The 25,992-nt window shown below is 34.4% G+C and overlaps 1 protein-coding gene across 6 annotated transcripts in view; it reads left to right on the top strand.

The window, feature by feature from the left end:
• Window positions 1-25,992, top strand: part of Hem (Nck associated protein 1 Hem) — a 393,688-nt gene that overhangs the window by 91,570 nt on the left and 276,126 nt on the right. For all 6 annotated transcript variants that reach the window (XM_090409885.1, XM_090409889.1, XM_090409887.1 and 3 more), the window contains 2 exons: window positions 16,734-16,887; window positions 23,981-24,037. In XM_090409885.1, the coding sequence (XP_090266011.1) occupies window positions 16,734-16,887; window positions 23,981-24,037 (211 nt within the window). The remainder of the gene's footprint in view (window positions 1-16,733; window positions 16,888-23,980; window positions 24,038-25,992) is intronic.

Here is a 25,992-nt window from a genome sequence, read left to right on the forward strand (position 1 = left end):
CACAAAAAGTGTGAGTCTGGTATTGACTCACAATACCAGAACAAAATGTATATGAAAATTTATTAAGCTGTGATATTTTGCTGAAGAGCATACTTGGAGCCCAAAAAAAAAAAAAAAACACTTCTATTGTGGCAACAGAAATAAAATACATGATCAGTTTTTAAAATTTAAATCAGTATAGAGCCTCACAGGCTTCCATTTGGTGTTATGAATGCTGAGGATCTTATAGATCTATCAGTTTATTTGGTTATAAAGAAATTATGGATCTCTACTATCCTCACTATCTATTACTTAATTATGCCAAATCAGTCGTTTATTTTTATCTGTATTTTGTTTTAACAAATTTGAAAACTGATTTATGTATTTTGTGCAGTTCATAAAATAAATACGTAATTAATTTCTTTTGTCACAGCAAAATTGCTCTTTTTGCTTCAAGTATGATGGTCTGTGAAATATCACAGCTTAATAAATTAAGTATTATTAAAGTAATTAATTTATCAGAGAGCTTATGAGAGTATAATAAGTTATATGTTTTTTTTATTTTATTTTATTATTTTATTTTTTTTATCAGATGTCAAATTTCTTGATACCAGATATCAGATTCCTTGAAGGAATCATCTGATTCCTTCAAGGAATCAGTCATTTGCTCAAAAGGCACACTAAATAGAAATCAAGAAATAATCCTTCATGACATCTGGAAGTTATTAATTAATATGTATAATATTAAAGACCTCTCGAATGTCATCAATCACACACAGAGTTTACACAACAATATAGAGACTGCATGTAACATGGATAATGATACTCATTATTAAACTATCATTGCCATCTTTTCAACTTATAGATATTAACTGCTGTTGGAAGACATTTAATTTTTTCGTTTTTACTTATGTAACCTACCGATGATGATGCTGTTAGCCTTATAGACAGTTAAAAATGTAGAGGAAATACATCTAGTATAAATAAATAATAATAATAAAAAAAACGTATACGAGTTAAAACTTGGTATTCATAATTCAGACATGGACTTTATTCAGAAGTTTGTATATTCACCTTTTATTATTATTATTATTTTTTTTTTTTAAACTGATATTTCTCATTTGTGACAGGTAGAAACCTTAAGAGGGCAAAAAACCCTCTGTTCAATGCCATAAAAATCCCATGTCAAAAGTTGATTATGCCCCTACTTAGAGTAAACTCTAAGTCTGTGCATAATTTTAACACCAGAATATAATACCCATTCAAAGCAGCTTATTTAAAAGCAAATGTATTGTTTATTGGACAAATTTGGGACTTTTAAGTAGGTAGTGCAAGGCAAGGAAACTCCAGTGCTGAAGACTATATTCTCATAAACTCTCTGGAAAACTATGAAACTTCTTACATTTTAGTTTATTTGGGGGGAAAGAAAAGATTTATAATATACTCATTGTCCATTATGCTTGTTAAAGATTTAATTACAGGATACCGCAATCTAATAATTCTTGATATATAATAATTCAAATTGTAATTGACAAAAATGTTCTATCACACCCTCTAGTGCTGGATATAAGATATTCTAAAGCGGTTGAGTTAAAGTCCTAAAAATGACTGCCTTCCAAAATTGTTGGGGGTTGCAGTGATGCTTCATTTCTGATGCTACTTCCACAGTTAGCCCTCAGATTTGTAATCGCTTCTATGTAGTACTGTAGTTTTATTCCATTTAATCCTCTGTGTGAAGAGACATGTCCAACATGCATTCTGCCATTCATGACCAGCCATACTGGTAGTAGTATAGAAGAACATGAGAAATGCTATGCATTTCTCATGTTCTTTGAAGTTGGTACAGATAAATCTTCCTGAGTATTCCATGGTAGGTGAAATTTTAGGCATCGGATATACTTTATACATGTGTTAGAGGATAGTCAATTCTTGCAGGAATGAGGGCCTTCATTTCTCCCCCCCCCCATCATTATCCAAGCCCTAGTTTTCCAAAACGTGTTGCAAAGTGGTCTATGATAAAAATTCAGTATATCTCAAAATGGCAGAAGTCAAAAAACTCCAGCTTAAACTTAGATGTTGCAGGCTCTAGTCTACACAATAGCCTGCAACATATGTCAAAAATAAACAAATCTCAATCAGATTTTAAAAGGTATTAATGTAGAAACTTATCTCCTGCTTGAATGGGGTCAACCTTCTGGTTCTTTGCTAAGATTATGGGGCATAATTTCTGTCCTATGTTTCCACTTCTCTCTCATCCAGATAGTATACTATGGTAATATTACCCAAAGTTAACGTTAGCCTTTTGGTATTAGTCTTCTTCAAATCTTATGCAAATGACAAAGGAAAATCACATGTCACTGTCCATTCTGTCACAGACAATCTTTGTGTGCCTCCTCTCATCTTCCAGAAAGACAAATCAGAAAAATCTTCATTAATCTGAATTCCAATGTCTCTGGTCCAGATGGTATATTCTAAACTGTACTCAGAATTTATGATAGAGAATTAGCATTGTATATCATATATTCAGGCTATTGCACTCGTTTAGTATCGATCCAGCAATCCTATATCCAACCCATTCTTATAGAGATAAAAGTCCCATTAAGCTATTGTCCCATTGCCCTCACCTCAACCATCTCATACAGCAGAAAGGTATCATCCAGCTTTATTACTATTTGGAGGCCCCACCAGTTAATCAGCAGTTACCAATATGAATTCTGCTATTCTCATTGCACAACAGCTTTAGTCATACACATATAAACCTTTTGTACACAAGCCATGGAAAGATTTGGAAAAACTCATGTGGTCTCTTTAACATAATAATTATTTTTTAATGTTATTATTTAACATAGTAACGGATATAAGATCAGGCCTGTCATAGACCAACTCACTGCATGCCTTCTCTAATATTTCTCCAGAACAACATGAGAAAAATTTGTGTTTGTGTTACTAATAAGTCTCCTTGTTCAGATAGTCCAGTTTTTAGCAGTTGTGCTCCAAAATTAGCCCATCATGTATACAAGATGTTATACTCATCTAGCATTTACCCTGCAAGGTAGAAGCATGCCTTTATCCATTCTCTGCCTGAAAAGGGTGATAACATTCAGCCTTCATACTATCATCCCATTGTTCTCACCTCAGTACTCTTGAAAGTAATGGACAAGGTCATCCAACTTCACTACTACCTGAAAGCATAATAATTAGTGGTTACCAATATTGAATTCTCTTGCTCCACAGCAGCCCTCCTAGTCACCCTTACCTATCTTTGGACAAAGGCAAAAGAAAAATGTAGAGAAACTCATGTTGTCATCCTCGATATTTCCAGGGAATTGGATCTAACATAAATGCCATTTTATGTTTCCTTTATCCTTTGATCTCTGTTTTCCTCTCTGGTCATTCATTGCTTGTCATGGTGGATTGTTTCCTCTCATTATAGGAATATTTTAATATTCAGTTCATTGTCAGTCCTGGGGTATCTTTGGGCTCTGTGCTTTCACATATAATCTTTCTTTACCTCATATTTTACCTTATAATACCATTTTCATATTTGGGTTGGTACACCAAAAACCTCATTATGAATACTCAGTGATATACAGAAAAGAGCAATAGCTGATGTGTCTCTTGCAAACTCTTTCTGATTGCTTTTTCCTAGACACTGTTTCTGCATTTTTTTTTTTTTTAATAGATACTTTCATGGGTGCCTCTCCAGTTGATCTGGCCAACATCCATACATATTTCATCACCATACTTATCAAGCCAAATTCTCATCCTCTTTTTTTTTTTCATTTTTTTTTTGTTTTCATTCTTTCTATCTGTTTCTTGGAAATGACCTTTCTCGTACTATTTTTCCCAGCTCTTCGCAAAGCACATTAAAAATTTTCTCTTTTTTTCCATGATCATTTGCCCATCCACTAGTACTGTTATAGGTTTTGTGATTCCTAGCATATGAGATTGACATTGAATTGTTATAATATCAACTATTGTAAATGAATTAACAATAGCTGATATTTCTTTGGCATAACAGTGACAAAGCAAACAATTAATGAATAATAAAATAGTCCACTGACAATTACATTGGAAGGCAAATTGTTAAGAATATTTTAATATTTGTTAACTGTCTGCTTGGTCACTGTGCTCATTCTGGTGATATTATGCTAAAAAGATATCTGATGCTAATAATTCATTAATTTCTTTTTATATAAAATTAAGTTTAACTGTTTTTTTTTTTTGTTTTATTACCATAAAATAATTCAATTTACTTGTTATGATTTCAGAAATCTTTCATCATCATTTTTCTGATATGTAACTTTAAGGGATGTTCATGCTAATAGGATGTCACTACATGATCTCCTATCAACAATTTTCCTCCAAATTAGATGATTACTAATCCACACCCCAATATTGTGCTATCTAACATTTTGCTCTCTTATAAGGCACTTCTTACTGAATGAATCAATCCACCTAAACTTTGGTCTTCCTCATGATCTTTTTCCTGCCATCTTGGCAACAAACACCTGTTTTGCTAACCTTTCTTTTCAAATTCTATAACTGACCATACCACCTTAGATAAGCTCTGCTCGCATATTCTTGAATGTAAACAATATAAAGTTTCTCCCTAATGTTTTATTTTAATATGATTCTGCCACTGTTCACTCCCCTAATTTTTTTCAGAACTCTCATATCTCATCATCTTCAAATTCCTGCCATGTACCCTCAAGGGGTGTACAGGATATGATAGTACTACATGAAAAATTTACATCATTATTAACTTCCTATCTACAATTTTCCTCCAAATTAGTCTGTTACTTGTCAAAACTCCAACATTATCAGATCTTATATTTCTATCATCTAAGGCCCTTTGTACAGTATCAATCCACCTATATCTTGGTCTTCCTCTGGGTCATTTTGCTGCCAACCTGGCAGAGAACACTTGTTTGGCTAATCTTTCTTCACCCATTCTGTTTAAGTGACCATACCACCTGAGATTAGCTCTGCTAATGCATTCCTGGATGCTGACAATGTCAAGTTCTTTCTAATATCCTCGTTTTTAATATGATATTGCCATGGATGCCATCTGTTCATGCCTATAATCTTTCTCAGGACTCTCATATCTGCGGTCTCTAGTCTTTAGTCAAGTGTTTTACTCCTGACCCAGCTCTCAGATCTATAAGTTAAAACTGTATACAAGACAGTGTTCAGACAGGTTTGAACACTGCCTTGTATACAGCTAATTTAGTGTTCCGACTTCCATATGAATTTATTAAATTGACTTCCTACCATACCAGCTTTGTTGATTCTCTTGTCTATTTCCATATTTAATTTACCATCTTCACTAAAAAATCGTGCCTAAGTAGCTGAAATGATTTACTTTTTCCACAGGTTCTTCGTTTACAACACAGTTGACATTTTCAGTGATGCTGCCTATTTTCATTGTCTTTGTCATTTTATTGTTGACCTTCATACCATATCTATTACAACAGTTATTCAATTTAGTCAGAGAATCTTGCAGACTTGTAGCAGATTTATTTAGAAGTATAACATCGTGTGCATAAAGCAAGGAGCTGACATTAACATCTCCAAGTTTGATATCATGTTTAATACCACTTTCCTTCATAATGTGATCCATATAGATAATGAATAACAGAGGGAATAATGTACATCCTTGTCTCATGCCAGATTTAACATTAAACCATCTTCCTGTACTTCCTTGTTCTAACTGCTGACTTACAACTCAAAGTCTAAGTATTGCTTGATATAATGCCCCATTGACCCCATATAACTGTAGCATATTGAATAGCTTCTCTCTTGGCACCTTGTCATATGCCTTTTCCAAATCGACAGCTTAAATACAGACTTTGTTATATTCAATGATTTCTCCACTCTTTGTCATAAAGTGAAGATCTGATCCTGACAGTCTCTATTTGACTTGAATCCAGCTTGTTCTTCACCAAGCTTTTCTTCCACAGTTCTTCTCAACCATTTCTCAAGTATACTTGCATAAATCTTACCAGGAACGCTCAGTAATTGAATAAAACTGAATGTGAGAATTACATAGGGAAATACGTATGTAATTCTCACATTCAGTTTTATTTCCCTTTTTATATATTGGTACTATGAGCGCTCTACTCCAATCATCAGGAATTTGTCCCTCTGTCCAGGCATTCTGAACTATGCAGTGCAGCCACTGTAAGACTTTTATACCACCATACTTCAGCATTTCTGGTTGGAATATCATCTACTCCTGCTGCCTTTCCACATTCAAGCCTTTGGTGGCTTTTTCTACTTCAAGTATGGATATGTATTCCTGATTGCATGCCTGGTGAGTGTTTTTTACCACTGTGCTATCACTGCTTGTTTCATTTAGCAATTTTTCAACGTAATTACTCCAGACTTCAAGGATATCTTTTTCTCCCGTTTTCATGTCACTTTTATCATCTCTAACTCCTTTTACAGCACTCTTTCCTCCATTTCTAAGCTTCTTCAACAACCTCCAGAATATTTTGCTACCTTCTTGATATTTATTTTCTATGTTCTTGCCAAAGTCCTCCCATGTCTTTTGTTTAGCTAGTTTTACACAGTGTTTAGCTTTCTTACATTTGTCTCTGTATTCTAGCAGGTGTGTTAGAGCTAGGTTTTTTACTTGGAGAGTGGTGAATGAGTGGAATAGCTGCCAGAGTCTGTTGTGGGTGCTATGACCGTAAATGAGTTCAAGGCAAGGTATGATAGATACTGTGTGAATGTTGACTAGTTGTTCTTGACATGATATTAGGACCTTCTTCGATGAGTCTGTTGACTCCTTGGAGTTGCTGAAATAATAATAATAATAATAATAATTCTCTAAGAGTACAAGCTGACTTATTTGCCAGGAACTTTTGATATATGCTTTCTTCTTTTCCTTCACTGCCTGTTTAACTTTTTGTGTCCACCATGGAGTTCTAATTTTTCTATCCTTGCAGACAACTTCACCACATGCCTCTCTAGCTGAATCAATTGGAGTTTTCTTCAAGACTTGCCACTGAATCTCCAAGGTTTGGTTCCTATTCTCAAACTCTTTCATTTTTTTTTCAATAATCTTTGTGTATTTTAGTCTACAGTTCACATCTGAGAGCTGCTCAACTTTTATTCGCTTTCAAACCTTCTTACATGTCATTCTTTTCAATATGAAATTCAGTTTTATCCTGCTCAAGACTAAATAGTGATCACTTCCAATTTCAAATCCTCTGTACACTCTGGTGTCATGCGCCAGGGAGAAAACATCACTATCAAAATAACATAGTCGATGAGACTTTTCTTATTCCTTGCCTCTTCTCTCCATGTGAATTTGTGCACATTTTTATGTTGGAACATAGTGTTAGTAATAACCAGTCCATGTCCTGAGCAGAAATCCAACAGGTATTTGCCATTATTATTAGCTTGCTCTTTTCTCCAAATTTTCCGAAAATATTTTTGTATGTCTGACAATCATTTCCTACTCTGCTATTTAGATCCCCAACAAGGACCAACTTTTCCTTTTTCATTGTGTCAGTAGCTTTCTCTAGAGCCTCAAAAATTCCTCCACTTTTACCTTAGTAGAACCTTCTGTGGGACAATAGGCACAAATAAGTCTCATTGTCCAGTTCCCCAGTCTCATATTTGCCCACATTACTTTTCTTGAATGGCTGCCTGCCATTCAAGAAGATTAGCCTCATATTTTGTGTTGAATACTATGGCCGCTCCTTCTTTTCCTTGATTGTCATTGCCTGAATATAACATTTTGTATTTAGTGTCCAAAATAAAAATGATGGTACAACATGACTCTCATATCTGTGGTCTCTAATCTTTGATCAGGTGCTTGATTCCTTAACCCATTTCTCAGATCCATAACTTAAAATTGATTTGAACACTGTCCTGTATGCTGGTCGTTTAGTGTTTTGGCTAATTCCTATCTTATTCCATCTAAATTTATTCAGTTGACTTCCCACCATATGCTCATTCTGTTTCATCTACTTCCAAATTTAATTTGCCACTTTCACTAAAAACTGTGGCTAAATAGCTGAAATATATTACTTGTTCTATAGGTTCTCCATTGAGATTGCAGCTGAAGTTTTCTCTTTCCTGCCTATTTTCATATACTGTTGGTCTTTTTATTGCTGATTTTCATGCCAAATTTGTTATAGTTGTTATTAATTTAATTAGAGAATCCTGGCGACTTGCACTGAATGTGTTCAAAAGTACATCGTCTTCTGTATGGATGATGAATGAGAGTGGAGATATTATGTATCCTTGTCTTATGCCAGATTTTGCATTAAACCATCTTCTTGTATTTCTTGTATAATGTTCAATTTACTGCATATAATTTTAATATTTTCAAAAATTCCAACATTTTCTCTAATTTTCTCAGGACACCTTGTTGTAAGCCTTTTCCAGATCTACAAAACTTGTCATATTCCCAGATCTACAACTACAGTAGCTCTGCCTCCGATCAGAGAAAGTGACCATGAAATCTTGTCGTGGAGGTTGCTTAACATGTGGAAATTTTAATCAAGAAAAGGTTTATGCAGAACTACAAAACTGGCGATTATGACAAACTTAGGAGGCAACTTGGAGCAATGCCATAACATAAGAAACCATTACATAATGTCATTAGTGCATGGGAAGTGGTCAAGGATTGTTTGAGGCAGTATCAGAGTGCATACCAAGAGTCAGGAGGATAAACAGTAGGAATTAAATGGATGACTAGCAATATAAAGCAGGAGCTGAAAAAAAAAAGGAAAAAAGAAAGCATTATAGAAGAAATATAAACAAGGTGATGAGCATGCCCATGACAGTATAAAGCACAAGCTAGTTACCCTTCTTGCTTGTGATGAGATTTTGAGAGAAAATTAGCTGAAGCAGGTCAAATCCAAAAGAGTTTTTTCACTATGTAGCAATTAAAGGAGAGAATGGTTATGGAAGGATAACTTTATTCAGTGCTGATGGTAGGAAATTGACAGAAGCAGAAGAAATAGTTCAGTTACCAACTGATCACTTTGCAAGGTTGTATCATCCAGGTGGTGACTTTGCAGTTACTGATGTGAGCATTGAGGTAGATGAGCTGGAGGTACTCAGTATATTGAAAAATATTTTATGCCCACACTTTGTTGAATCGACCTTGGCTTTGTGCCAAGAATAGTCAATTCATGCTGAAGGGGAGAAAGAAATAAAGAATGTATGAATTGGCCAGCAACAAGCAAAGTCACATGCTTTATACATAAATTTTCCAACTGTTGTACAAGCAAAATAGTTACCACTTTGAGAACTAGAATTTTCATGAAAGAAAAGCTAATTTTCTGACATACAATAATAAACACTCATCCCACGAAATGCATTGATTACTCTAATATTGAAATGGATTCTCCTTTTTTTGACATATGCAGAAGTGTCTGAGGATTTTGCATCTGTGGGCATATAGTATCAATGTGAAAATAGCTGTGTGCTACGAGAATGTGCAAATGAACTGGCACATCTATGATTCTTATGAAGTTGTTTAGTCTAAGTTTCAGCTCTGGTAAGGTTCCAAGGAAGTGGAAAGAGGGTAAGATAGTTCCATTACATAAAAGTGGCTCTAAGACAGAAGTAGCAAATTACAGACCAATTAGTATCTTTGTAGCGGTGGTTAAAGTATTGGAAAAGTTGGTTAAAAGTAAAATCCTTTTTTTGACATATGCAGAAGTGTCAGAGGATTTTGCATCTGTGGGTATATAGTATCAATGTGAAAATTGGATAAAGGAAATGGCTACACTTTGAAATTTTTGGACTTTGCATAGGTATTTGATAGAATGCCGTATGGAAAACTACTACATAAGTTGGAGGAAATGGGGAATGGAATGGTATGTATGTGGGGGGGGGGGTGACTGATAGACAGGCATCAGAGGGAGGTGTATGGTAGAGTGGAATCAAGGAGAATGAAGGTGACTAGTATAGTTCCCTAGGGCTGGGCTCTGTTCTAGAACCACTCCTCTTTAATTTGTATATTAAAGATATAGCAGAAGATTTGATGCAAAATTAGGGAGACAATAGTATAAAGATGATGTAGATATCTTACAAGATGATTTAAATAAATTGTCAGTGTGGGCAACAGACAATGGTTGTCAATTCACTATTGTAAAATGTAAAGTAATGCATTTTGGGATGAAAAGATCACATGCTTTGTATCATATTATTGGTACTAGTTTACAGGAAATTGATGAGGCTAGGGATTTGATTATGTATTCATGATGTGTTACTCTGGATGTGAAACCTTTGGAGAAATGAAGTAGCATTCATAGGTAGAAGAGAATACAGAAAATACATTTTGGGTTAAAACCTAGTCCAATAGAATAATTCTAATCAAAATAAAGCCATACCCAGTGAATGTTACACTCATACAGGTGTATGCACCTGCTAGATTCAAGTGAAGATGAGGTAGAAGAATCTTATAACAGCTTGCAACAAATAGTATACAGCATTGATAAAACAGATTTTCTCTTGATGTTAGGTGTTAGAATGCAAAAGTGGATGAAAAAGAGGAACGAGGCATCACTGGAAAATTTGGTATAGGACTGAGGAGGAGGAAGGATGTTGGAGTTTTGTTTGTTGAGAACAGTTGCATTATTGCAAATACTTGCTTCTAACAACATAAAAGAAGATTGTACACATGGACTTCACCTAATGGAGAATGCAGAAATCAGATAGGGTTCTAGGAAAATTCGCCGCAAACATTTATGCCGTAAGACATTTTGCATTAATTTTTGTAAATAATCAATGGATGATAAAGGGTATTATAAATTTAATTAAAAAGGCAAATCTTTATTAAGGTGAATGTCAATGATACATAACATAATGAAATCATTTAAAAATTGTGCAAATTAAAAGAGATGCTGCGTAAATAATTAACTTTTTGCTGTGGATCATCATCATCAAATTCCTGCCATGTACCCTCAAGGGGTGTACAGGATATGATAGTAGTACATGAAAAAAATTACATCATTACTAACTTCCTATCTACAGTTTTCCTCCAAATCAGTCTGTTACTTGTCAAGACCCCAACATTATCAGATCTTTTATTTCTATTGTCTAAGGTACTTTGTACCGTATCAATCCACCTATATCTTGGTCTTTCTCTGGGTCGTTTTCCTGACAACCTGGCAGAGAGCACTTGTTTTGCTAATCTTTCTTCGCCCATTCTGTTTAAGTGACCATACCACCTGAGATTAGCTCTGCTAACGCATTCCTTATGCTGACAATGTCAAGTTCTTTCCTAATATCCTCGTTTTTAATATAATATTGCTATTGATGCCATCTGGTCACGCCTGTAATCTTTCTCAGGACTCTCATATCTGTGGCCTTTAGTCTTTGGTCAAGTGTTTTACTTCTGACTGAGCTCTCAGATCCATAAGTTAAAACTGGTTTGAACACTGTCTTGTATACAGCTAATTTAGTGTTCCGACTAATTTCTCTCTTATTCCATATGAATTTATTCAATTGACTTCCCACCATACCAGCTTTGCTGATTCTGTGGATCGTCAATTCAACAAATCCATCAGTAACATCGCTCATTGGAAAAAATGCTAATGCTGTGGAGCATTTAATTTTCGTATTGAAATAGATCTGTTTGATATCTTACTTCAAACTAGTGGCAACAATTTTGTGATAAAGATTTTGTGTCATATGAAATAAACAACCTGTTATAGTTGTTGATGTAAATATGTTAGAAAAAGCATTGATAGTTGCTTTCTCGAAGTCAACCGTTAATGTTTCGTGATCTAATGATGAACGTAAGCCCTTTAAGGCACTGAATAATCTGCTGTAAGTTAATTCTGATTTGCCAGGAAGAAAGCAAAAAGCTGCCATGGAATCCTTAGAGATCTCATGCCAGTCCCAAGCCTGGATAAAGGAGGAAGGTTGGTCAAATGAGTGTCCATGCTCTGACCGTAAAGAAAAAACACGATTGTTATCTGATGCATATATGATCAACAGCTACAACATGCTGGCTTGGACCTTGCCTGGGTCAACAAGGTTTGCGATATCAATCAAGCAATTCCATATCATACTCAGTACCTGGTGGTGATACCTGCTTCAATTTTTCAGTCAGCTTCCCAATGCTATTTAAATCTAGCTTTTTTTTTTTTCATATAACTCACTGCAGTATCTTGTCAATCGCTGTACAGTTTTATCTTTATTCATCAATACGTTGCCTTTTTCATCTTTAACTGTGGTGGTCTGTTTTAGTTGCCACCTTCTATTAATGGTTCTAATCATTTTGTACACCTCCATAGTACTGTTCTATATTATTGCATTGGACTTCTAACCATTTCATCTTCTCTTGATCTTCTCTTCTTCTTCTGGTACTGTTTCTTCAACTGCATCTTCTATCACCTTCATTACTCCTTTCACTCTCTTAGATTCAATTTTTTTTCTTTGTCATTGTCCACATTTTTAAGTTTCTCCTCTAACACTGTTCTGTACCTTCTTCCTATTTCTACTTCACTTATTCTTGCTCTCTTCATTTCTGACGATGGTGTTTATATTTTCTTTTTTAATTTCAACTTGATGTTTGCAATCACTAAACTATGATCCGAGTCTATATCTGTTCCTTGAAAAGTTTGCCACTGCTGTACTGATGTTATCCATCTTCTTTTAATCATAATCATATCAGTCATGTTCTTGGTTTTCCCATCATTTGATCACCACGTCCATTTTCTACACTCCTTTTGCTGGAATCTTGTGTTACAGATCATCATATCGTGGTCCACAACAAATTCTAACATTTTTTTGACCTCGTTCATTTCTTTCTCTGAAATCATATTTTCCGATGAGTCTATCCCAACTGTCATTATCTGTTCCGACTTTGGCATTCCACTCTCCATCAATAATTAGTACATCTTGCTTTGGTATTGTTTCTATTATCTCTGTCAGATCTTTGTAAAATAAGTCAATAACCTCATCTGTGCTGTCAGATATGGGTGCATATATCTGGACTTTTGATATATTAAATGGTTTTGCTTGAAATCTCGCTACTATGATTCGTTCATTGACTGGTTTGTAGCCTGAGAGTGTCTTTCTAGCTTTTTTGTTAAGAAGCAAACCAACTCCTGCTTCATGCTTGGTGTCATGCCATGACCATATGACTTTGCATTTATTTATCTTTCTTGCTGATGTCCATCACAACTCTGCCAGTCCTAGTATATCACACTGATATATCTTCATTTCCTCACGAAGTAATTCCAGTTCCTGCCATCCAAAGTGTCCGTACATCCCATGTTCCTACTGATAACAGTTCTATTAGTTTCAGTTTCTGTTTCCTTTCGGTATTCCACTTTTCGATCCAACCCTCGATCGCTCGATTGGTATCAACCGAGTGATCGAGATTGATACCAATCAACCTCAATCGCTCGGTTGATCCGGGTGATGTCTGAGCCGGCATGTTGTAGCTGTTGATCATATATGCGTCAGATAACAATCGTGTTTTTTCTTTACTGTCAGAGTATGGACACTCATCTGACCAACGCTCCTTCTTTATCCAGGCTTGGGACTGGCATGAGACCTCTAAGGATTCCATGGCAGCTTTTTGCTTTGCTTCCTGGCAAATCAGAATTAACTTACAGCAGATTATTCAGTGCCTTAAAGGGTTTGTGTTCATCATTAGATCCCAAAACATTAATGGTCGACTTCAAGAAAGCAACTATCAATGCTTTTTCTAACATATTTACATCAACAACTATAACAAGTTGTTTATTTCATATGGCACCAAATCTTTATCGCAAAATTGTTGCCACTGGTTTGAAGTTAAGCTATCAAACAGATGCTATTTCAATACGAAAATTAAATGCTTCACAGCATTAGCATTTTTTCCAGTGAGCGATGTTACTGATGGATTTGTTGAATTGACGATCCGCAGCAAAAAAGTTAATTATTTACACAGTATCTCTTTTAATTTGTACAATTTTTAAATGATTTCATTGTTATGTATCACTAACATTCATCTTAATAAAGATTTGCCCTTTTGATGATTTTATAATATCCTTTATCATCCATTTTTTATTTACAAACATTAATGCAAAATGTCTTGCGGCATGAATGTTTGCGCCGAATTTTCCTACGGCAAAAAATGTTTACGCCGAATTTTCAGGTCACTATCAGATAGATTATATTGTTTCCAAAAGAAGGTGGAGGAGTGCTATCCAAGCAGCAATGAATTATTGATAGCTGAAATTAAGTTGAAATTACGGGCTAAGAAGAAACAAAAGAATAGTATCAGATTTGATTTAAATCATAAGTGAAGCATTTAAAGTATAAAAGAAATTAAAAAGTTTGGAGAAGATAGGAAGAGAATTAGAACTATTGGAAGAAACAAAATGTGTCATAGAAGCATCAAAGAAGACTAAACAAATGAACAAAAAAAAAGAAAGATTGTAAATGGTTGTCAGAAGAATCTATTCAAATAGCAGAGGAAAGAAGAAAAATGAAACTTCAGAGAAACAAAGAAAGGATTAGATAACTAAGTGTTCATATTCCAAGAAGCAATATGGAATATGCAGAAAAGTTCCTTTTATTGGAAGTTTATTTGAAACAACTACTCAGTTAAATGTATTCATATTGTCTGAGCAATTATTCGTCATGACTACTTCAGAAATATGAGGAAAAGATGTATTAAGGAAACTTGCTTACTGAAAGGAGGCATATGCAAGTATATTAGTTAAGTGAACTAATTGTTATTAGAAGTTTTTTCACTTGGTTATACTATAAATTAAAGATACCAAGAAATTATATACTTGGTTTAATCCTTTATCCAAATGTAAGCCAATAAAGTTTGTGCCTGAAGTATTTTCAGGACTGGCAACTCATATAAGGAAGCTAAAACTTCACATCACTTGCCTTAGTATTCTATAATGCAAAGCACATCTCCTTGCGGACATGTCTAATGCTATGCATTATTATCGGAATGGTCACTCCCAGACACCTTTTGGCAACTCGTATATGAAAATATGACTTCTGCATTACTTCAAACTTAGTATCACCTCTGGGTCTGGCTCCCACTGAAGAGACCTCATTAAAGGTTGAAAATGGTCTGGATAGTGACCCTTTCCATAATGCATAGCATTATACATGTCCTCAAGGAGATGTGCTTTGCATTATGGGATACTAAGGCAAGTGATGTGAATTCTTAGCTTCCTTATACGAATTGCCCCAGTCCTGAAAATACTTCAGGTGCAAACTTTGTTTGCTTACACTTTGATAAAGTATTAAACCAAGTAAATAATTTCTTGGTATCTTTAATTTAAAGTGAACTAATTCCTCATGAAATAAAATTTTCACTAAGCATATATATATATATATATATATATATATATAACTGTAAAAAAAACATAATAATTAAAATAATTATGTGAGATTTTTTGCATTAGAATGTCTAGAGACAGGGAGAACCAGAGGCCATCCATGGACACTGTATAAGGAGGGTGTGAGCAAAGTAGTGAGGAGTACATGTTTTGCACGTAGAGTGGTGGTTAAAATGCATTGCCTGAAAGTGTGGTTGAGTGCAGAGACAGTGCTTACGTTTAAGTCAAGGTAAGATGAGCTGTGCATGAGAGTGGAACCTCCCATGATGAGTCTCTTGACTCCATGGAGGTCTGATGGTAATGTTTTAGTATTTAGTGCTAAGCCTCATACAATTTCCAGTTTCTTTTCATCACTACTTTTCAGTTCAACTGTATTCCGAGCAGGCAACCGTGGCAACACTTCTTCTGATTGTTGTGATGAGTAAAAAAATAAAATAAAATCTATATGCACTCATCAAATGACAAATTTCAAGGCATGAAATTTGATGTTATTTTCTTTTAAATTCAATTCAACGTTCTTTATTTTTGACCCCCCCCCCTTGATGTTAACAATGTTGAGCTAAAAATAGCATTCATTGAATACGTAGGCATATGTCAATACTAGTTCATAATCATACATAATTTCATCATAATGATATCTACTTCAGTAGTACATCATGTTATCTGTACAGATATTATTAGCACTGTGGTTTGTGAAACAAGTTGAACAAGATCTGGCTTCAATAAAGAATTTTCTTAACTACAATAAAAATCCAATATAATCGATAATTGTTACACTTGGTATTGCTTCAAAATAAACAGCATATATGGCTGTTTTTGTTTTATATTACCATTTATGCTGCAGTAGTTTAATGAATCAGTGTATTTATCTTAGACTATTTATTCACAATAGAAACACATTTTTTACAGTTAATAATGCTGGTATAAAGTCCAAAAACATACCCATTGTCTCCAATAAAGTGAACTGGTTCAAGACTGGATGAATTATACAACCCCCCCCCCCCACACACACACAGAATTCTTACTTTCTATTATTCAATTTAGAAAATAACTCAAAATGGATAGATGCTGATTCATCTTGTAAAACCCATCTAAAAATAGATGACATGAAAAAATAATAAGGTTTGGAATTTATATATACTAATAGTGTAGCCTGCGAAATTTTCATTAATATTTAAATTGCAGAGCTGGGTAAAAATTTTTGAGAAATACTTCATTTTGAGAACCTTCAAACAGAGCAGTTATCTAGAATTCTATGAACATTTTATTAATTTTTTTCCCCTTTACATACAAAAGAACATTCTTTAGTTAACATTTTAGGTGATTAATTGAAAATAAATGATTTCTAAAAATTATTAAACGTTATAATTCTCCATATTTATGACTCATTACACAATGTGATTTATTTCCTCCCCTTAGTTGGTTTTACCTTAATTCATCAATATTTGAGCCAACCTCCAGCCCAAGAGCTCTTCCAGGGAGCATTACATGGTGGGTGGGTGCACACTTTGTTTCGTGATGAGGTACTGCAGACACATTCCTATATTCAGCAGTTCTTTGAAACCTTTAAAGGGTAATGTATAGATAATATTATTGTTTAGAAATCATGTCTGTCAATAGTTTTAAAAATGTTTTTGATGTTCTGAAACTGTTGACAGACATAATTTTATTGTTATTTAAATATTTTAAGCTAGGACTTATGAAACTTTCCATCTTTATATATTATGTAATAGAAGGTACCTGATGTTACTGAATTTATTTCACATCAATATCATTTTCAGTGTCATTTCATAATCATCAGTGATTCTGTTTGCAAGTAAATGTCTATTATTTTTTGATGTAATTATGTTTAATTGTACATAAGGAAAATTATTTTGTATGTAGATGTTATGCATGTATGGGGATAAAAAGATGTACTTGTTTATTTGCCTTTTTTTTTTCTCTCTCTGCTAATTCCATCTAAGGTACTTTATGTTTACAGAATGTTGTAAACATAAAGTACCTTAGCACTGTGGGCAGGCTGTAGATTTGGGTGTTTTTTTTTCTGAAATGCATTGTAAACATTGAGCTTAGTAACTTTGAAGAATATTCAGATAGAAAAAACATCTTGGGTTGCTTAAGTCGTAGGTATATTATAATAAATTTAGTTTAATCCTTTATCCAAGTGTGAGCAAACAAAGTTTGCGCCTGAAAGTATCTTCAGGACTGGGGTAAGGTGGTGCAACACGAGGATGACTCCTTGCAAAGGTGGAGCAAGCTACTAACACTCCTATCTCAGTATCTCCCATAATGCAAAACACATCTCCTTGCGGATATGTCTAATGTTATGCATTAAGGGAAGGGCCACTACCCAGACTAGTTTCGACCTTTATTGAGGTCTCTTCAGTGGGAGCCAGGCCCAAGTGGAGATACCAGCTAGAAGCATTAGCAAGGTCATCTCTACCTATAGGAGTTGCCAAATGGTGTGCCACCTTTTTAATAAATTACTCTGGATTTAGAGAAAGATGTTGAAAATTTATTTTTCACTTGGTTAGAATATAATAAATTTAGTTTAATCCTTTATCCAAGTGTGAGCAAACAAAGTTTGCGCCTGAAAGTATCTTCAGGACTGGGGTAAGGTGGTGCAACACCAGGACGACTCCTTGCAAAGGTGGAGCAAGCTACTAACACTCCTATCTCAGTATCTCCCATAATGCAAAACACATCTCCTTGCGGATATGTCTAATGTTATGCATTAAGGGAAGGGCCGCTACCCAGACTAGTTTCGACCTTTATTGAGGTCTCTTCAGTGGAAGAGATCTCAATAAAGTGGAGATACCAGCCAGAAGCATTGCTAATGATTCTGGCTGGTATCTCCGCTTGGGCCTGGCTCCCACTGAAGAGACCTCAATAAAGGTCGAAACTAGTCTGGGTAGTGGCCCTTCCCTTAATGCATAACATTAGACATATCCGCAAGGAGATGTGTTTTGCATTATGGGAGATACTGAGATAGGAGTGTTAGTAGCTTGCTCCACCTTTGCAAGGAGTCATCCTGGTGTTGCACCACCTTACCCCAGTCCTGAAGATACTTTCAGGCGCAAACTTTGTTTGCTCACACTTGGATAAAGGATTAAACTAAATTTATTATATTCTAACCAAGTGAAAAATAAACTTTCATCATAGGTATATTAATGAGATGAGACCTTCATATAGCCTGTAAGGAATGCAGACTACTAACCAGGTTTTTTGATCTATTCTCCAGTCCTCACCTTTTCATGGGAAGCTCTGTTATTAAATATTCACCTAAGTATTGAATTAATGAAGATGAGCTTGAAATGCTGGACTTAGCTCACCAAATTATATTCTGCATTGGCTTAAACTACAAGCAAAAATTATGTTAGAAAATGTCATGTACATTTTTGTCATACTGGCTGGTGCATTACTGGTTTAACAAGGTCCTTGCTGTTTTTTTGGAGAAACCAAAGTGAGCAATGAAAAGTTGGCTACTGGAAGTTACCTTTTTAGCATTAATGTAAGAAGTACCCATGGAAAAAAATCAAACTAGCAGAAGAATTAGAGGGGCATTATGTCAGCATAGTTGATATCAAGATGAAAATCAGGCAAGAAGCTGCTGAATAATAAGATGTTTTATTCCAGTAATATTCATCAAGGAAAGGAAGGAGTAGATATAATATTCAACACCAAACACAGAGAAATTTCTAGAATGGCAGACAATTTCAAAGAGCGATATGGACATATTTCATAATGGAAAATTGGACGACATTTATTTGTGTCTTTGATTCCACAGATGGTTCTGTTAGGAATTATTATTAGTTGTAGAGGAATTTTTGACTCATTAGAAATGGCAGCTGACAAAGAAATTGGAAAAGCATTGAAGAATGCAGTTGATGTTTTTAATGTTTCTGCATATTTTCAATGTTTGTTTTTTCACTGTTCACTTTCATACCAAATCTATTACAACAGTTATTCAATTTAGTCAGGGAATCTTGCAGACTTGTACTAGATTTATTTAAAAGTATAACATCTGCATAAAGTAAAGAAGCTGAGATTAACATTTCCAATTTTGATATCAGATTTAATACCACTTCATAATGTGATCCATATAGATGATGAATAACAGACGAGATAATGTACATCCTTGTGTGACACCAGATTTAACATCAAACCATCTTCCTGTACTTCAGTTTTAACTGCTGACATACAGTTCAAATACAGACTAAGTACATATAACTTAGTGTTTTGAACAGCTTTTCTGTTGGCACCTTGTCATATAAATTTCTGCACATCTACAAAACGTACACAGATCTTTGTTATATTCTGACGATATCTCAACTATTTGTCATAAAGTGAAAATCTGATCCTGACAGCCTCTATTTGGTCTGAATCCAGCTTGTTCTTCACCAAGCTCCCTTCCCTTCCACAATCCTTCTCAACCGTTTCTCAAGTATATTGGGATAAATCTTACCAGGAACTCAGCAGGGAAATACCTCTGTAATCCTCGCATTCAGTTTTATTTCCCTTTTTATATATAGGTGCTATGAGAGCTCTACTCCAATCATCTGAAATTTGTCCCTCTGTCCAGGCCTTCTGAACTATGCAGTGGAGCCACTACAAGACTTTCATACCTCCATGCTTGAGCATTTCTGTTCGAATATCATCTACTTACTCCAGCTGCCTTTCCACATTTCAGACTTTTGATGACTTTTTCTACTTCAAGTATGCATACGTATTCCTGATTGCATGCCTGTCGAGTGTTTTTTACCACTGTACTGTCACCGTTTGTTTCATTTTGCTATTTTTTGAAGTAATTGCTCCATACACCAAAGATATCTTTTTCTCCAGTTTTTATGTGACCTTTATCATCTCTAATTTCTTTTATAGTACTCTTTTCTCCATTTCTGGGCTTTTTCAACAGCTTTCAAAATATTTTCCCACCTACCTGGTATTTATTTTCTATGATCTTACCAAAGTCTTCACATGACTTTGTTTAGCTAGTTTTACACGATGTTTAGCTGCCTTACATTTTTCTCTGTATTCTCTAAAAGCACAAGCTGACTTATTCATCAGGAACTTTTGATATGTCATCTTCTTTTTCTTCACTGTCTCTTTAACTTCCTGTGTCCAACATGGAGTTCGATTTTTCTGTCCTTGCAGACAACCTCACCTCATGCATCTCTTGCTGAATCAATGTTGTCTTCAGGGTTTGCCACTGAATCTCTAAGGTTTGGTTCTTCCTGTTCTGAAACTCTTTAATTTTTTTCTTGAATACTATTTGTGTATTTTAGTCTATAGGTCATGTGTGAGAGCTGCTCAACTTGTATTCACTTTTAAAACTTTCTTACATATTCTTCTTTTCAATATGAAATTCAATTTTATCCTGCTCAAGACTAAATTAGGAGTATTTAGTCAGATTTTCACTTTAAGACAGATAGTTTTAGTTTCACATTTTAGTGTCATCAGTTCTGTCTTATCAATCTTACATATGCTGGTATATTGTTGTAGATCAACAACGTCTTATAATACACAGAATATTCATTTTTATTCAGGAATAGATATTTTTTACTGTCTGTTGTTTCTGAAGACTAGAATGAAAATGTCTCTATGCCGTTAAAAAACTATACAACCTCAACAGATGCTATACTGCACAAGCAAAATAAAAAAACAATTAGCATTTTTCTCCTAACATCCACTTTCAAATTTTCAGTTCCAGAAAATGTGTAACAGCTGTTTGTAATAAAGCCTTGGATATAGTAATCTCTTAACTCATGACATTCAATTGGATTGGTTGACATAATAACCAATCACAGCCGCTAGGTGCTGAGTGAGCTCAAAATTTAAGCTCACATAGTCACGCCTTCTGAGCGGTTTAAAAATAATACAACACTAAGAATTTGACATGCTACTCTCTCTTTACATCTTTTCGAATGGCTCAAGGATGTATGCATTTTAAAAGCACACCCAGGCTATTAATGCCTGGGTGTGCTTTGTGATACATCAGAATTACAAGTCCTACTTTACTGCAGATGGAAAGCAAGATAAAGAAATAAAAATAAGAACAGACATAGCTAAAGATACATTCTGGAAAAATAAAGATCTGCTCAGAAATTATCCTCGTGAAGAGGACGATGAAGCATTAGTACAGTGTATTGTGTTCAGTTTTAGGAATCGCGCGCGAAGTCTGCAAACAATTGGGTCAGTCTTTAACCAAAATAAATGCAAAAATTAATATCGATGATACTGATATTTTGTGGATGAGCACCGCACATCTAGCACACCCGGAATATTCACCCCTGGTAAATAAAGAGGTGACATCAAAACTAACCATTATGATCGAATTTTTTAGGATAAGATTTTTAACTCGTGTTTTGAAATGGACTGAATTTTTTACAAAAGTAGAGGAGTTGTCAGTAAGGGGAGCAAGCAACTTGGCTAAATGCTGGGCCTGTTTTATATGTGGGACTGTCTATGCTATCGACTATGGGGCATAGGGGGATATTAGTTTTGTGGATTTTTGGTAATCCATAATTGTAGGGTGGTTTAACATGAATTAGTTTTATTTTCCTGATGATTTCTTTAGGCCATGGTGTCACTTTTTTCAGTAATTTTCGGACTTTTTTCCTTTGAGACATAGTGGGGTCTCAATGTATAATTTGATACGTGGAACTGTCACATAGGAGATCTTGCATTTTTCTGTTATTATACATCAAGATCCCACTATATCTCAAAGGAAAAAAGTCCGAAAATTACTGAAAAAGTGACGTCATGAACCCAAAGAAATCATCAGGAAAATAAAACCAATTCATGTTAAACCACCCCGTATTTATGGATTACCAAAAATCCACAAAACTAATATCCCCCTATGCCCCATAGTCGATAGCATAGATAGTCCCACATATAAACTGGCCCAGCATTTAGACAAGTCGCTTGCTCCCTTTACTGGCAACTGCTCTACTTTTTTGAAAAATTCAGTCCATTTCAAAACATGAGTTAAAAATCTTATCCTAAAAATTTAGACATAATGGTTAGTTTTGATGTCACCTCTTTATTTACCAATATTTCACTTATAGACACTCTTGATTTAATCAAGTCTAAATTTCCCTCTGATATTTGTGAATTATTTAAATTTACTATGAATGCAGGTTACTTTACATGGGAAGGAAAATTCTACAAACAGATTAATGGTACTGCTATGGATCCCCCGTATTAGCAAATTTTTACATGGAACACTTTGAAAACGAAGTACTTACCACAGCTACATACTTTTTTCCTTATGAAAGTGGTTTTTAGAGTGTTGGCTGTTTAGGTAGGTGACAAATGCATCCAAAGTGTCTTGTCCACGGGGCCAGATGGCAAACACATCATCTACATAGCGTAACCACACCTGGCCCCATGGACAAGACACTTTGGATGCGTTTGTCACCTACCTAAACAGCCAACACTCCAAAAACCACTTCACAGTAGAAAAATAATCGAATAACTGTTTACCATTTCTTGACACATTAGTTCCCTCCTTTCAGATGGATCACTATCTTTTTCCATTTACAGAAAGCCTACACACACAGGACGATACCTACATAAACAATCACATCATCATCCAATCCAACAGTATGGCATTTTAAAAACACTTATACACAGCCAGAGCCATTTGTTCTAACGATGTAGCTCTGACCACAGAACTCCAATTTCTGCACTATACATTCTTGGCCAATGGCTATATAATATTATATAATATGGCTATAATCCCTACAAAATAGATAAAATACTACATAGTCCCATTACTCAGCCCTCCCCTAATAAACAAGAACACAACATGACCATTTCTATTCCATATGTCAGAGGTACATCAGAAAAGATAGCCAAAGTATTGATGAAACATGGCCTTCGCATCACTTTCAAACCTCATGTCAAACTAGCAACAACTTTTAGCATCTGTGCTTATATCCCTTTAGGGCCCCCCTATTGCCAAATTCTTTTCCTTTTATGCAGTAGCTCTTATACCTCCTCCTCATTGACCTGAGTTCCTTCATCCAGTAGAGGTAGCATTGAGCTCATTGCATTCATCAGGTTGATAGCTTTTAGCAAAATGGGCACTCATTAGTTTAACAATCCCTTCTCTATCTGTCACACACAAAAGGGAAGAGTTATTCTTTCTTTTTTTCTTTTCACTTGGAGAGCATAACAATAGGATGCCTTTTGGGCTGTCTTTAGCTTGCAGAGTCAGTTTCTTTTTTCATACTCACACTTGGCTTTCCCTACAATAGTTGCCATTTTTTGGCCTGTGCCTTATTTTCATAAGGCATACAATAATCCTTCATTATAATTTTTTTCAAGAATCCCTTGCTTAATAAGATTGCACATTCATTATAGTTTCACCATATTTATTCTGTGAACTTTAGAGCCATATTCCAATTTGCATCATTGATGTATTTTGTTTAATACTTCCCATGTGCTGCTTGATGAGCAGTATATGCACTGCATTCATATCATTCCATTTTATATATTTTACGTGTTCTGCATATACGGAATCATTTTATCCTTTGCAAAATTCTTCATGTAATCCATAGATTATTTTTAGTTTTATTATTGTTTTTCAAAGAAAATATCAATATAGCTTGATTTATTAGTAAACTATATTTTAATGCTCACAATTTCAATTTCTAAATTAGATATAACAAAAGAGTCTCTGAAGTAAAAGACTGTTATAACTATGCATTACAAAATGCGTAAGTATTTTCATTATATATTTTTTTATTTTATATATTCCTAATTTTATAAATTTTATTTGTCATTATTAGTAGCTGTAAACCAGTAAATATATATTACAGTAAACTCTCACTGTAGACTGTTCAGGACAACAGAAAAAGTTATGTGGAATGGATATTTTGTTATATAGAAGTTACTTTAGAATAGCATTGTGCCTGTAGGTTATTTTCCATAGTTGTTGTTGCTATTATCATCATCGTCATCATCAGAGACATCCAAGGAGTTAAGGACTCGTTAAGGGATGCAATACATCACCCATGCGAGCGTAATTTTAAAAAGCTTACTCTGAAACTTATTCACACTGGGTGTTTGCACCATTTCATCAAGCAAAGTGTTCCACTCACTACTCTGTGAGGAGAAAAATTTAGGTCTCATCCCTTTTTTAACTGCACCCAATCTTAACTTTTCCATTCCCCCCCCAATAAAACTATCATCTATTCTGCTTCTCTGCTCCTCTCTAGTAAACTTGTAAAGAGCCTAGCCAGTTCAGCTGAAAATTCCTTTAGCATACGTGTTGATATCCCACCTGTCCCTATTGCTGAATTCTTATCTAAGTTATGCAACAGCCCTATAACCTCCTTCACATACACCTCTGTTCTCTTCGTCCAGTGTATTACTACTACTGTGCAACATGCTGCATACACCACAATGATAGATCTTAGTGAGATGAGAACTCATTATTTGAACAATCTCATCTTCTGATATAAGGGTACATTCACTCAAGTTATTCTTTCACATTCATGTTTTCTTTTGCTTGTAGCATAATGATAAAATTCTTTTGGTTTGCCTTTAGTCTTCCCAGGCAATTTATTTTCATACTCAACTTAGCTTTCCGTACAATACTTGTAACTTTACTGGCTTGAGCTTTATATATTTCATAACTCCTCTCACTCTTATTCTCACAATATTCCTTTCCTCATCATTTCTGATGGATCTCTTGCCTAATAAGGTTGTATATCTGTTTCATATATAGCAGAATTTTAAATAACAAACTAATAAAATATTCTGAAAGCTTTATTTTAGAAGTACAAAATGGATTAGAGAAGGACGATCATGTATTGACCTGGGCTTTTGTCTAAAATTAATAATAGAGAAAAGAAGAGAATACAATTTAGAAACATATTACATTTATTGACTTTGAAAAAGCATTTGACGAAGTTAAAAGAAGTATTTTATTTAACATATTAAAAGAAAGAAAAATACCAAATAATATTCTAAAAGCTATCATAAATATATATGAAAATAATCAAATACAAATAAGATTAAATTATGAAATATCATATCTGAGAGAGATAAACCAAGGAGTCCGACAGGGATGTCCCCTTTCAGCAACTCTTTTTAATAGTTATTTAAATGAAATTATAATAAAATGGACTAAAAATTTCCATTTTTAGTCTTTAGAATTAAACTTTCTCCTACTGTGAACTTAAACACTCTCCTTTTTGCTGATGATCAAATAATAATTACAAATTCTGAAGATAACTTACAGAAAAATATTTTAAATTTAAATGAAATAGCCAAAGATTATGGAATAATAATATCAACAGAAAAATAAAAAACAATGGTTTTTAAAGGACAAGATCCAATAAGAACTAAAATAGCAATAGATAACAAGATTTTCGAACAGGTGAATTCATTTAACTACCTAGGATGTATGATTACTTATGAAAATGAAAAAGATATAAACCTAAAAATTGCAAAATATTCAAAAATACAGGTAATTAATTCTATATTTAAACCTAACCTAGTTCAAAAACAAACTAGACTAAAAGTATACAATACATTAGCCTTACCAGTCCTATTGTATGGAAGTGAAATCTGAACAGTAAAACAAAAAGACAAACAGTGATATTAAACAGCTGAAATGAAGTTTATGAAAAAAATGGCAAAGTAGGCTCTATTCGATCACAAAAGA

The sequence above is a fragment of the Typopeltis vanoorti genome, chromosome 20 (genome assembly GCF_054136105.1).
Source record: "Typopeltis vanoorti isolate ZY-2024b chromosome 20, IOZ_Tvanoo_1.0, whole genome shotgun sequence".
Lineage (NCBI taxonomy): Eukaryota > Metazoa > Arthropoda > Arachnida > Uropygi > Thelyphonidae > Typopeltis > Typopeltis vanoorti.